A 14,306-nucleotide genomic window follows, 5' to 3' on the forward strand; every position below is an offset into this window, starting at 1 on the left:
ATCAGTCAGCTGACAGCTGGTGGATTTTCAGATAGAAGCATTAGCATTTCTACTAACCTTATACTGAAGTCTGTGCCGCCTCCCTTTTAAGTGCATCTCCTTGGCATTAGGATCATTAAAACTACATTCACAAAGTTTACAGTGAAAGCGGATCACCTTTCCTTCATCATTTCTTACCTGGAAAATAAAGTTATAACACATTTGGCTTTTTTTTTTATTTTAACAAAGCTGATATAAAAATTAATCTAATTCAGTGACACTGGATAATGTCTACCCATCTCAAAATGTGCTAAAAAGTTCACACAATAACTGAAAGAAGACAAAATAGAACTTTCAGTTCTGACAGACACACCATTGTGTTTGGTAATGAACAAAGTTCTTCCATTCCAAAGAGTACACAGCTTTAAACTCGAGCCTGAACATAGAGTTGAATAATTACAAACCTGCAAATAATGAAAAATTCACATCAGACTTCATCCACACATCTCATGCCACCCACATAAAGAATGCCCCACTGAGTATAAAAGAAACATGCACAATACAAAAATGTAAACATATGCACAAGCCTTGGAGGTTCAATGCCATGTCCCTTATCTTCAACGAGGACCCAGGGAATTACAGGCCAGTCAGCCTCACCTTGACCCCCGGGAAAGTGATGGAGCAGATAATCCTGGAACCCATTTCCAGGCACATTAAGAACAAGAAAATCATCATCAGTAGTCAGCATGGTTTCACCAAGGGGAAGTCATGCTTGATCAACTTGATAAACTCCTGTGATGAAATGACCGGCCTGGTAGATTAGGGGAGAGCAGATGGTATTGTCTACCTGGACTTCAGTAAGGCCTCTGACACAGTCTCACATATCCTCATAGACAAGCTGTTGATGTATGAGCGCGATAAGCATACAGTAAGGTGGATTAAAATCTGGCTGAATGGCCAGGCCCAGAGGGTGGTGATCAGTAGAACGAAACCTAGTTGGAGGCTAGTAACTAGCAGTGTACCCCAGGGGTCAATACTGGGTCCAATCCTGTTTAACATCTTCATTAATCATCTGGGTGATGGGGCAGAGTGTACTCTCAGCAAATTTGCTGATGACACAAAACTGGGAGCAGCGGCTGATGTGCCAGAGGGTTGTGCTGCCATCCAGAGAGATCTCAACGGGCTGGAGAGATGGGCTGATAGGAACATCAAAGTTCAACAGGTGGAAGTGCAAAGTCCAGCACCTGGGGAGGAATGACTCCATGTACCACTATATGCTGGGGGCCACCCAGCTGGAAAGCAGCTTGGCAGAAAAGGACCTGGGGGGTCCTGGTGAACACCAAGCTGAACTTGAGCCAATAATGTGCCCTTGCAGCAAAGAAGGCAAATGGCATCCTGGGCTGCGTTAGACAAAGTATTGCCAGCAGGTTGAGGGAGCTGATCCTTCCTCTCTAACCCAGCACCGGTGAGGCCATGCCTGGAGTCCTGTGTCCAGTTCTGGGCTCCCCAGTGTGAGACATGGACATACTGGAGAGAGTTCAATGAAAGGCCACAAAGATGATGAAGGGACTGGAGCCTCCCTCCTATGAGGAAAGGCCGAGAGAGGTGGGACTGTTTAGCCTAGAGATGAGAAGGCTCAGGGGGATCTTATTAATGTATATAAATACCTGAAGGAAGGGTGCGAAGAGGACAGAACCAGGCTCTTTTCAGTGGTGCCTAATGCCAGGACCAGAGGCAGTAAGCACAAACTGAAACACAGGAGGTTCCCTCTGAACATCAGGAAAGTGGTTTTTGTGTTGTGGTGGTGTTTTTTTTTTGTGGTGGTTTTTTTTTTTTTTTTACTGTGAGGGTGACTGAGCCCAGGGAACTTGTGGAGATTCAAAAGCTGCCTGGACATGGTCCTGGGCAACTGGCTCTAGGTGGCCCTGCTTGAGTGGGATTGGACCCCCAGATGACCTTCAGAGGTCCCTTCCAACCTCTGCCATTCTGTGAATGCTTCATGTTGAATAAGTTTTCACTAAAATAGTTTAAAAATAATCCAAATTTTTATATCAGTACCTCCTCCACATAGTCATGGCCCACTGGCTGGACTTCACTTTGCAAGGCAGCAAGAGTCGTAGGAGTCACTGGTTCTGCTGCTGTGTCTGGTTTTACTTCCTGTGTTTGTACTGTAGCAGCAGTTGTTGTTTTAACACTTTCAGCTGATTTCATTTCTTCCAGTTTACTTCCTGTTGTCTGAAGCTTGTTACCACCTACAAATCAAAAAAGTTAAATCATTAACTTTCATAAAATGAAAATACAATTACACATGGTGTGCAAACTGAAGACTATTCGCAAGTATCAATGTTCTGGCCAAAGCATTCTCATTCTTTTAAATCAGTTAAAACTTAAACATATTTTAAACACAATTAAAGTTTGGTTTTTTTAAAAAAAAAGTTAAACAAGTTATATAAACAGGGTTTTTTATTTTAGCAAGTTGCAATTCTCATAATTAATTTTCATGCTTTTTCAAAAGAAATAGGACTGAATGGGAACAACTCAGCAAATATATTTTAATAATTTTTTTTGTCACCAGATTTTTTTTTTTGTAAATGGATCCAAAAAAGTACTTCTAAACCTTATAATGTTTGTACTAACAAAGGTATTATACTCTCAGTGTTGAAACTGCATAGGTCTTTCCTTCGAGAGCAGGATAGCTTGTTGTTGAACAGCTACTTCCTATCTCTAAATGTCTGTCATGCTTATTTCAAAAGTTTCCACTGTTACAAGGATGCTTTAGTTGCCCAGTTATCAACTGCCAACTTACTGCAGGTTGCCCTAACAGCCCAGGCTGTAAACGGAAATTAGGACTAACTGGACTATAAACTGCAATACTCCAACAGCTACTACATAAGAAACCAAAGGTGGGAGGCTTCTTATGAAGGTGGGAGAAGCCTCCAAGAAAGGTCAGGTGGAGACAACAGGGCAGAAAACAGCATAAATTGTGAAGCAAAACTTTTATATACATTCTTATTTTCACCTATCAGTAATTCTCTTAAACACAAGAGTTACTCATGCATAAAGTTAGCTAAATACATTTGTATTTGTTGCACTAAGATCTTTAAAAAATATATAATAGGTTACGTTTCAAAATAAAGACTGACTTCTGTACTTGCCAACAAAGTTTATTTTCGGTGTAGATATTTTCTTTACAGCTGTATTAGCAACGGTTGAAGATGTTTTGTTGTTGGATGCCATGTTAAGTGGTGCATTTGTTGTGGGAGTAAGAATTTTCACTGCAGAGGATGCAGCAGAGGAGTTCACAGTACTGCTGCTAGTTGCTATATTTGAAGCAGAGGCAGTTGGTTTGGAAGCAGATGTGGATGTTGAGGAAGTAGCTTGGGTAACCACATTTGGTTCAGTTGAAGGAATGGGTTTGCCAAGTTTTGTGTGCAACTTTACTACCTATAAGAATAAAGAGGAATTCATAATATGATCTCCTTGGAATAACTAAAAAAAAAAGAACTTGTTATAAATTATGGAAGCTTTAACAGAAACATCAATATCATTAAACATTATCATTATCATGATTAATGTTAATGATTAACATTATCATTAACATTATTGCTTCTTTACAAAAAGTGATGGGGGGATAAAAGTTCTTGTCATATGTAACAAGGAAATAGTTAACACTTATCTCAGATTGCTTATTTCCATTAGAAATTCAGACATTTACTCCGAAAGCTGTGTAGATGAGAACAGAAAGCCAATAAACTCACAAGACAGTAAAACTCAAGGTAACGTTTTGCTCAAACTGTTTCAATGTGACTGTTTTGTTGCCTGGTTGCTTTTTATTCTCCCTCCAAAAATTGTAGTACACTGAACTATTTTGGTTCCAAATAATATTACTAAATAAGAGTTATTTAATTCAGATTCAACAACACTGTTTCTTTTGATCGCTACATTTTAAGAGTATTTATATTGAAGGGCTTTCCAGGTTACCTAGCAAAACTGAAGATATTCCTTAGACAAACGGGTTTTTTGTTTGTTTGGGTTTTGTTTTTTGGTTTTTTTTAAAGCACCTCTGCAGAGACAGTTAAGGAGGACGCATGAGGCATATTTAAGAGCTCTTTAGCATCTCATAGGAAAAGGTACATGCTTATTCTTAGAAGTAATAAGCAGAGGCCTTTTCACAAAATGCTTGAGATAGAATAATACTTTTTGGTGACAGCTGATCATCACCTGAAAAAGCAATGCATGTAGTCTGTAAGAATAAAATATGCAAAATCAAAACTAAGGACTGGGTTTGAAAGTAGCAGAGGAAAAAAAACCCACAAAACCAAAAACAAACAAACCCCAAAACCAAACACAAACCCACAAACCAAAACACACAAATCTGCTAAATATGCCTTTAATGCAAACACATATACACAATCATGATATGCACATAACTGTATACATACACTTCTTAGTTTTTTGTTCTTTTTTTTAAGCACATTCCCCATCAGAATACGGACATATTGATGTCACATAATACTATAAATTTAAGTTCAAGCAACTCTTCAAAATTACTTTCTAGTAGAATGCACAAGATTCTTCAGTGTACCAAAGAAAGAGTCCTTTGAGATTTCATTTTTACACTGATGACAACCTAAATTAGCATTAGTTAGCAACTATCTATAAGGAAGAGAAAGCAACATCCAAATATATAAAGATAATATATACCATACTCCCTATACCTATGGAGTTACTGTGCACAACCCAAAAATTTAATGGCTCGACTTATTAATGAAATAACACTAGGCAAGTCTATTTAAATTATAATTTTTGTTCTTGTACTAACAAGAAATAATATTGGGAAAATTGTTTTAAATTTGCTGAGATTTATTTATTTTAATAGGAATGATGTTACTGATGCCACTTTGTACAGTGTTCTGAGATACAAAGAGCTATAAAAGCTGAATATTAATACTATATCTGTTACTGACATTAATCTTACCAGAGTTATGAGGAAAATCTGTAATAGCTAAACACACATTCTACACTGCCATTCCAGTTACTATTTTATGGCCAAATTTAAAACACAAGTCACAAGGGTTCACAGTGCAGCCCACAGTCTTTATTCCACAATGCCTACCTAACTGCACCTGGATAGTAGGGAAAGCATACTTACCAAAACTCTTTCAAACATACTCATTATAAAGTCTACTACAGGACATTGTTCCTTACTCCCATATGCCAATTTTCTTTGCAAGAAATACCAAAGAGCAATGCATAATATTCCCGTCCCTTAGCACTGACTCAGCTTACAGTGTTTCAAAGTGTACTGAGAGCTTCACAGCACCAGACAAATAAGAAGAATGTCAAGAAGTTTTTTAAAGAGTTAGGGGGCACAAGCATGCTACTGCATGTCCTCATTGACACTTTTCCCCATCTTACTCTACACCTTCTTCCTACAATTTACATACTTTCCCCAATACATCGTCTTCTCATTGATGCCATGGCAATATTTTTCCTCCTTTCTCCCAACAAGGCCCTTCTAATAGTGAGCTTAAAGATAAGTTTGAAACAAAAAGCAGAACTAAATGTATTTAAACAAAGTAATTCTAATAGTATTGTTTCTGCATATTTTCTCCTCTCTAAGATGAGAAAAAATGATGGGAAGAAATATACAACTGACTTGTATAATAATGACAAGAGAAAGTTCTTACTTTCTGATGCTTGGCTCCACGGATATGGGCAGCATAAGCATCTGCTCCTGTACAAGACACATCACAAAGCTCACAGCGCAACTGATTCTGAGTTCCACGAGCAGAAGCGCTGCTGTTATTGGTGTTCTGGGAAGCTTTTAATGCTGCTTCTTTCTTTTTGTGTTTCTGGCCTTCTAAGTGTTCTTTATAAGTCTGTTTAAATAAAGAATACACACACAACAAGCTGTCTTTGTACTGCTCATTCATCATTCATGTGAATACATGTAATATAGAACACAGCATAAAACACATGCTTTGTATGAGAAATACTTCCTTCACTGAACATTTCTTCCATATGACATGCAATAAGGCATAAGCAGGCTGCTTCTAAGACCAAGAAGTTTTTTTCACCAGAATTGCACTTTTATGTAATACAATATGGTCTTTTCTCCTCTACCTTCTCACTTCTTCAATCAAGTACTGGTCAACAGATATTACCACTGAAAGCTTACTAAGATCAGAAAAATGTGTCTCAGTTGCAGTTTCCTGCATTGCATTGAATTATTCTTGATTTTAAATTTTCCTCAAACTGCAAGACCACTGTCCTGGTTTCAGCTGGGATAGAGTTAAATTTCTTCATAGTAGCTAGTATGGGGCTGTGTTTTGGAGTTTTGCTGGAAACAGTGGTGATAATGTGGAGATGTTTTAGTTGTTGCTAAGTAGCAGTTACACTGGTCAAGGACTTTTTCAGCTCCCTGTGCTCTGCCGGGTGCACAAGAAGCTGGGAAGGGACACAGCCGGGATGGCTACCCAAACTGACCAATGGGATATTCCATACCATATGACATCATGCTCAGTATATAAAGCTGGGGAAGGAGAAGGAAGGGGGGACATTGGGAGTGATGGCGTTTGTCTTCCCAAGTAACCGTTACGCGTGATGGAGCCCTGCTTTCCTGGAGATGGCTGAACGCCTGCCTGCCCATGGGAAGTAGTGAAAGAATTCCTTGTTTTGCTTTGCTTCTGCGCACAGTTTCTGCTTTACCTATTAAACTGTCTTTATCTCAAACCATGAGTTGCCTCACTTTTACTCTTCCGATTCTCTCCCCCATCCCACCAGGGGGGAGTGAGCGAGCGGCTGCGTGGTGCTTGGTTGCTGACTGGGGCTAAACCACAACAACCACAGTTATTAAATGTATCCAGAGAACTAAAAAAAAATAAATTCAAAAGAAGGTAGCACATAAATAAAGCTATGCTGAAAATGAAATGCATAAGTTATTTGTTCCTATACCAACACTGGCAATCTATAGGGCAGACAGGGTGAGAAATAATGAAATTTACCTAAAGAGTAAGAACTCTTTTGCCAAACACACAAACACTCTGTATGAATTGTTATCTTTTTATGCACTTGTACCCACTGTGAAACTAAACTGGGATGGTGGAACACAATGAAGAATAAATTTTCAAGCTTACCATTCACAAAGTTTTTTAAAAAAGTATTTTCTAAGTTTGGTATGCTAAAAAAGCAAATTAAATTACAAGTTTAGAATACTTCTGGAGTCCAAAGCACAGCTGAAGCGTCTCTGTACAAGCTAAGGGGATGCACTTTTTTGTCTTCTCATAGGACCTATTTCTGTAATAGCACACATTTTCATTTAATAATTCCTTTATTAAAAGTATAGAATCAGGTCTTTAAAAATTAACAAATATTCTTAAAGGGGTAATTTTTTTAGTTGAAAAAATTACAACTAAAGCGTATAGCAGAATATTACATAATACAGGTACCTGTGGTCCAGCACAGCTGATCTTACAGACATCACAGTAGTGGATCTGGGGTGGTTTGGGAGGTTGCTTTGGTTTCAGTTGCTTATTTTGGAATGGTGCCTTTTTAGTAAAGGTGGTCCCTGTCCAAGCAGCTGTTGCAGCAGCAGCAGCTGCTGCCGCTGCTGCCTGTTTCTGTTGCTGCTGTTGCTGCTGCTGGTAATAGGATGATGCAGCTGAATACACTGCGGCTTCATAGCCAGAATAAGATGTACCTCAAAGATCAAAATAAAATAAATGTTACATCACTGTACATCATGTATCAATTACATAATACACTAATTCCAAGCATGTTGCATAATAGAGTTGGGGAGGGCAGGGCAGGATATAAAGGATTTATTGAGATCTTGTTTCTTGATGTTTCACAGTACACAAATACATATCATACCACTTGTATATCAGGAATATATTTGATTTTAGACAAATCTTTGCAGACATGCAGTTATGTTAGATATATCAAAACATCCCTAAAGAATACGTGAAATTTCCTGGCACATCTGGTAAAATTGAATATGATGTAACAAGAATTTTAATAAAAGATTTATCAAAGGCCACTTGAAGTAAGCAGTCTTCCAGAACCAGATTTACTGTTCAAATTCCAAAATGAAAAGACAGCTACTATGTAGAGGAAGGGGGGGAACCAACCAACCAAACCAACCACAAACCCAAACCCCATGAAAATAAAAGACAGAATGCCTAGTGCCATTACATTTTATTTCACCGATTTAAATTGTTTTAGTGCAGACAAGCTGCTTGCCCACTAAAACCTCTGCAGCACATCCTGTCTACACGCTCCTTGATTTCTAGTATCAAAGTTGAATAAATCAAGGAAACTAGGCTTTCATACCTTTGAGCCAGTTTTCCCATAAACTTTCTACATCTACTGGTTCAACTATTTTAATCCTCTGATCAGGCTCTGTTTCAAGGAAGTCTTAAAATCCCTTTTTAAACAGAAAACAAAACAAAAAGTTCAAAGTAGCTAAAATATGCCAGTTGATTACCATCTGGCCATAAAGTTAATATCTTTTCATCTTTAACTACTTTTTGGATTTCTAATGTTTGAAAGTAAGTCTTTTTTTTTAGCACACATTCTCCTCCCATTTTGGGTCAAGACAACCCAAACTTACAAGATTTATATTGGACTGCTCCTCCCTGTCTCTGTAACTGTTGTTTGATGGCAGCATGCTCCCAATTTCCCTGGGTTATATTTGTGTGGATGTGTTGCCTTATTTTTTTTTTTTATCCACCATCTTTTTTTCTCCAAACCTTACAGTAAATCACAAAACGCCATGTATGTAGAAATGCCAATGCTTTGTATATTCTCACATGTAACAAAATAGGCACATACAAACATCAAGCCTCTCTTAAAGACACATCAAAATATTTTGCCATTATTATGATTTAACTGGTTGATACTTCAGTAGACTACGATGTAATTGAACACAAACTGCTAAAATTCTGAGTCTTTAAATCCTCTCCTGTAACAACTGCAAAGATCCCAGCAACATAATATGCAAAATTCTTACCAGAGTAAGTAACTGCTGTTGTACTGTATGTTGCACTTTGAGTATAGGATGGAACAACAGTAGCTCCAGCTGCTACTGGCTGCACAGTAGAGGATACCGGATATATAGAAAACGTAGTTGTTGCTGGACTTGGGGTTGCAGGTTTTATAGCTGTCACTTGTCGTGTTTGCTGGGCTTGGGTATACTGAGTTGCCCCTTGGCTATATCCTGCTTTTGGAGCTAATTAGGATAGAAAATAGAAGTGTACAAACACTGATATGTTTTAGTTGAATGAAATGCAAACCATATTAAGTGATACTTAATGATATGCTGGGGAATAAACACATAACGAAGTATTTGTTTTAGTTTGGTTGGTTTTAGCTTTTTTTTTGTTTTATTTACAATAACAGTTATGCATCGCCTACCATATATCACACAACTGTTTGTGTCAGAGCTCACACTAGTAAACCTCAGATTTATTTATGCATTAACTGTGCTGCCATGTTTTTAAACAACCTTCTTGTTCAATGGTTTTACTAGCATACACTAAAGTACATTTAAACTTTCCTATTATTCTTAAGGTAAAAAAAATAAATAAGATTTGTACTTTGTAGCATTCATGATACCAATAATTAAGGAACTACATAAGTAACTAAAGAATTAAAAAAAAGTCTTTAACCAAGTTATCATCTGAAACCACCATTGACTACTTTTTGAATCTACTTCAGTAAAAACGTTTGCCTAGAATTACATTTTGAGTGTATTTAATAACAATCCAAACCTCAAAGATAGTTACTTATGGCAATGTCACAATATTGTTCAAATTTTTCTATACATTGACAGGGATGTCAAAATTAAAAAAAAAACAAACCACAAACCCCACCAAAACAAAAAAAACAACCAAACAAACAAAAAAAAACCAACCAACACCAAAACCCAACTGGATAACGTGAAATATTCAAAGACATATTTTTAAGGTATTATAGTACACAGATTGTGTATAATGACAGGAGTTTGAATCATGCCACCCACCTGTCTGGTAATACGATTCAGCTACTGAAGGTTGAGGCTGGGCAGCAGCAGCCACAGCAGCAGCAGTTGCTGTTGGTTGTTGATAGTACTGTTTGCTGTCATAAGCTACAGCTGGGGCAGTAGATCGAACATAAGAATAGGAATCCTAAAAGTTCAAAAAAGAAAACCCAGCAAATTTCTCCTTAAGTATATATCTGAAGTAATAAAAATCATTAGCAGAGTCAAAGAATTTTCTTCTATTCTACTAAAGTAGATTTAAAAAAATATTTACAGATACAGTATATACTAATACATGGTTTAAAGAAATTAAGTTTGCAGATACTTCAGGCCTGAAGACAACCCTGATGGTCTTTTTCAGATTTAATATAGGAATTAACCTCATGCTATTAAATCACCTTCCCTTCCAAACTATTTTTGTTACCGAAAAGCAACTGTTCTCACTAGTTTTTCATAATGACTGTATCAGACCACATTCCTGTAAAACATGAAGGAAAACACCACAGATCTTCACAAGCCACAGGAAGTTCACAAGTTTACAAACATGACTCTATTGGCTTTAAAAATCCTATCATCAACAATATTTTTCTTTGTTATATTTTTTAGAGTATGAAAGTGATACTTCTAAAGCTGCCTTTACTTTTTGGTATATCAACTATTCCATCGGGGAACCATATCTAGTTTATAAGGGCAAGGCAAGTAGCCCGTTCAACACCTCCAGAACTCAGGAGATGGTTAGTATGCTTAGAAGGGGAGGGCTTGGAAGACACTACATGCATGTACATATATTCTCCCATCCTCACCATATTTATGGTAAAGCACAAAGAGCTGACCAATTGAGGGATAGCAAGGCATGAACTACATTGGCTGAAATGTACTAATGTATAAAATTTCTTTTTATTTCAAAGAAATGCACTAGTACAGGTTGGGGGCTGACCTACTGGAAAGCGGCTCTGTTGAGAAGGACCTTGGAGTGCTGGTGGACAGCAAGCTGAACATGAGCCAGCAATGTGCCCTTGTGGCCAAGAAGGCCAACGGTATCCTGGGTTGCATTATAAGGAGCGTGGCCAGCAGATCGAGAGGTTATCCTCCCCCTCTACTCTGCTCTAGTGAGCCAACATTTGGAGTATTGTGTCCAGTTTTGGGCCCCCAGCGGAGAGCTACCAAGATGATCAGGAGGCTGGAGCATCTCTCTTATGAGGAACGGCTGAGAGACTTGGGTTTGTTCAGCCTGGAGAAGAGAAGACTGAGGGGGGATTTCATAAATACCTATAAATATCTAAAGGGTGGGTGTCAGGATGATGGGACTAGGCTCTTTTCAATAGTGCCCAATGACAGGACAAGGGGCAATGGGCACAAGTTGGAACACAGGAAGTTCCGGCTAAACATGAGAAAAAACTACTGTGAGGGTGACAGAGCAGTGGAACAGGCTGCCCAGAGAGGTTGTGGAGTCTCCTTCCCTGGAGACATTCAAAACCTGCCTGGACACAGTCCTGTGCACCCGCTCGAGCACGGGGGTTGGATGATATGATCTCCAGAGGTCCCTTCCAACCCCTACCATTCTGTGATTCTGTGAAATATTAAAATAAAATTTCTTTTTCAACCAACCTATGTAAAGTAGAATTATTTTTCTTTAGAGGACTCTCTTCTGTCTGAATGCATCTAATAATTAACTAGTTTACTCATAATTACGAGGTCATTAAACATGCTACTGGAAAGACTCCTACATTTAAATTCATTACCATATGTAGCAAATTATAAAAGCCATACAAAGAAATTTATAACATATGGTAACAGCACAGTCCTTTTAAACAAACAAAAACACTAAATAGAATCTAGATAACGCCTTGATAAGTTTAGGACTAAAAAGTTAAAGAATTATTACAAGGGACATACTATTTCTATGTCCTTTGTCTCATAGTAAATACACATTTTAATTATGAGCTACGGCCATAAGAGTTTGATAACTCTTGTGCATAAACACACCAGCCTAGAAATATCCACTGAAGACTAACAAATGCTAATGTAGGAAAAAAGCTGATAAAAATACAAATAAAGCTCACATTTCCAATGGGAAACTACCTGGCTGTGTAAAACCCCTCATCTTTCTGCATCTGTCTGATTGAAACCAATGGGCTAGAGTTGCTGATGTGCATATACGCTTGGATTGTGTGAATCTAGACAGACAGGAAAAACTGCAACTTCTCACTCTTTCTTAAAAACTGGAGTAAACAATTATGTTAATTAAGTCCCAAGATAACCTCTACAGACTGAAATCTTCCAACTGCAAAACTGATGTAGCACTCTGGTTTGTACTGCTAAGTTTCTTTATTCCTGAAGAGGAATACAAGGTACTGACAGGATGTTGTTTCATACATTTAAGCCAGCATAAGAATGGGAGGTTGTCTGAGGTACCATCACATCTCTCCTCACAGCCCTACAAGATCCCACCTCCATCTCTTGCATTGGCATCACAACTGTGCAGAACCAAGGAAATTCTGCAGAAGCCTGTCAATCCCATGGAAAGCTGTTACTCCTTTTTTGGTTGGTTAGTTTTCTGTGGGATCCTTATCCTGAACTGACCCACACAAATGCTGACAACTGCTAAATTCAATGCAAGAAAGTGTCAGCAAAGGTCAGTGCAAGATGAAAACAGACAACAGTACCCTTTTGTAGAAGCCTGTAGCTACACAAGGTTAGGCAGTGGTCTCACAAAGGGTACCCAAAACCTACCCAAAATTTCTCTCCTAGGGTAATCTTCTATCCTCTTACATTTGGTACTACAGCTCCTGCGGCACCCAGGAATCTGACAAGGGAATTATTTCTATCTCCCACTGAAAATTTTTATTGGAACAGTTTTTTTATCTAAATCAGTTCCATGACCCAGTTTACCGCATGCCACTTGAACATTTAGGCTAGCAGAGACAAGTATTTCAGCTGTAGTTCACAAAAGTAATTTGAAGATAAATGTCAATTCATTGCTTATTGTGTGAATGTCTAAATCTTAGCTCCTGCAGTATTACTGCTGATAATCCTCTATATGCGCCATATGAGACTGCAGTCACTTCAGATTCTATCAGTTTTAGCTACTAAGTAATTTGAGTTGCATTCGAACTGTGATTCATGGAAGAAAAAAAAATCATCACATTCTGTAACCAAACAGGCCTCTTCCATTTAACACATCATTTTAAAAAAAAAGCACACACACAAGTAAAATTTTTTTTTTAACACACCTGGTAATTCTGCGTAGTGACAGGAGGTGGTGGTGGTGGAGCTTCTTGTTGCCTCTGTGTATAACCATAATCTGTAGCTGTGTGTGCTGTAGGATAGCCTCCATACGCAGCAGCTGTTGCAGCAGCTGCAACAGCTACTGGAGCAGGCCTAGCTACTGCAACTGTAGCTGCTGCTGGAGCATAGGCCGCAGTAACAGTGTGCGCAGCAACTGGTGCCTGGTGGACAGTGTAGCTAGCAACTGTAGTTGGATGGGAATACGCTACACCCGAAGCTGGCTGCTGGCTATATTGGAAAAAGACAGTAAGTAAATAATTAGATTAATTCAACATACTAAGCTAATGTCTAAATATTTCAAAATCCCAGATTTAATACTTGTCTGTTCTACAAACAGACCTGAAGCAGCTATCTATCTATGCATACACTTTAATTGCTTTTAATATCTCTCTTCCACCCCCATTAAAAAGGCTGTATCATTTTGAAGTTTCTTTGAATGCAGATATATCATGCAGGTGATGACTTTCTTCTTGGCAAGGGGGTGGGGGGTGGTGGTGGTGGTGGTTGTTGTTGTGTTCCACTGCTTGAAAAGAACCCAAGTCTTTCATTCAAAATAATACAGAAGTCTTACACTGTTAGCTTTTCATGACCAATAAGTTTTTAAGTGTTTTAGTAGTTCTTCAATAAAACTGACATACCTGTCAAATTAAGAAAAAAGAAAATCACTTTTCTGTGAGAGCTCATTACTGACCTGCACTTGCATGATGTTTTTCAGTAAACCACATTAAAGTAATGAGATTTAAGAGTTCTGTGAAAATTAGCTCAGAATTCTTAAATTTAAGACAGAGGCATTTTAAATACACACCTCCGATAAGGGACTTTTCCCACAAAAGTTTAGAATTTTAAAAGCTGGCCCCACTCACTTGTACAGAAGTCCACTGCCTCACAACACGAAGCATCAAAAAACCAGTCAGATTGAGCAAGACAACTGCTACCAGAGCTCTGGCAATCTTCCAGGCACATGCTGAGACTAATCTGCTTCTCTTAAATTTGCAGGTAGGACATCAATATGTGGCTA

The 14,306-nt window shown here is 38.2% G+C and overlaps 1 protein-coding gene across 4 annotated transcripts in view; it reads right to left on the reverse strand.

Moving 5' to 3' along the window:
* The window catches only part of LOC142049338 (zinc finger RNA-binding protein-like), a 49,860-nt gene that overhangs the window by 17,905 nt on the left and 17,649 nt on the right, over positions 1-14,306 (reverse strand). For 2 of the 4 annotated variants that reach the window (XM_075076971.1, XM_075076973.1), the window contains exons 3-10: positions 13,234-13,516; positions 10,004-10,148; positions 8,993-9,211; positions 7,431-7,681; positions 5,670-5,861; positions 3,135-3,423; positions 2,038-2,231; positions 58-177 (exon numbers count right to left, since the gene is read on the reverse strand). In XM_075076971.1, the coding sequence (XP_074933072.1) occupies positions 58-177; positions 2,038-2,231; positions 3,135-3,423; positions 5,670-5,861; positions 7,431-7,681; positions 8,993-9,211; positions 10,004-10,148; positions 13,234-13,516 (1,693 nt within the window). Of the gene's footprint in view, positions 1-57; positions 178-2,037; positions 2,232-3,122; positions 3,424-5,669; positions 5,862-7,430; positions 7,682-8,992; positions 9,212-10,003; positions 10,149-13,233; positions 13,517-14,306 lie in introns of all 4 variants that reach the window. The other 2 variants (XM_075076970.1, XM_075076972.1) reach the window with 1 other exon arrangement.

This window comes from Phalacrocorax aristotelis, chromosome W (genome assembly GCF_949628215.1).
Source record: "Phalacrocorax aristotelis chromosome W, bGulAri2.1, whole genome shotgun sequence".
NCBI classification, from domain to species: domain Eukaryota; kingdom Metazoa; phylum Chordata; class Aves; order Suliformes; family Phalacrocoracidae; genus Phalacrocorax; species Phalacrocorax aristotelis.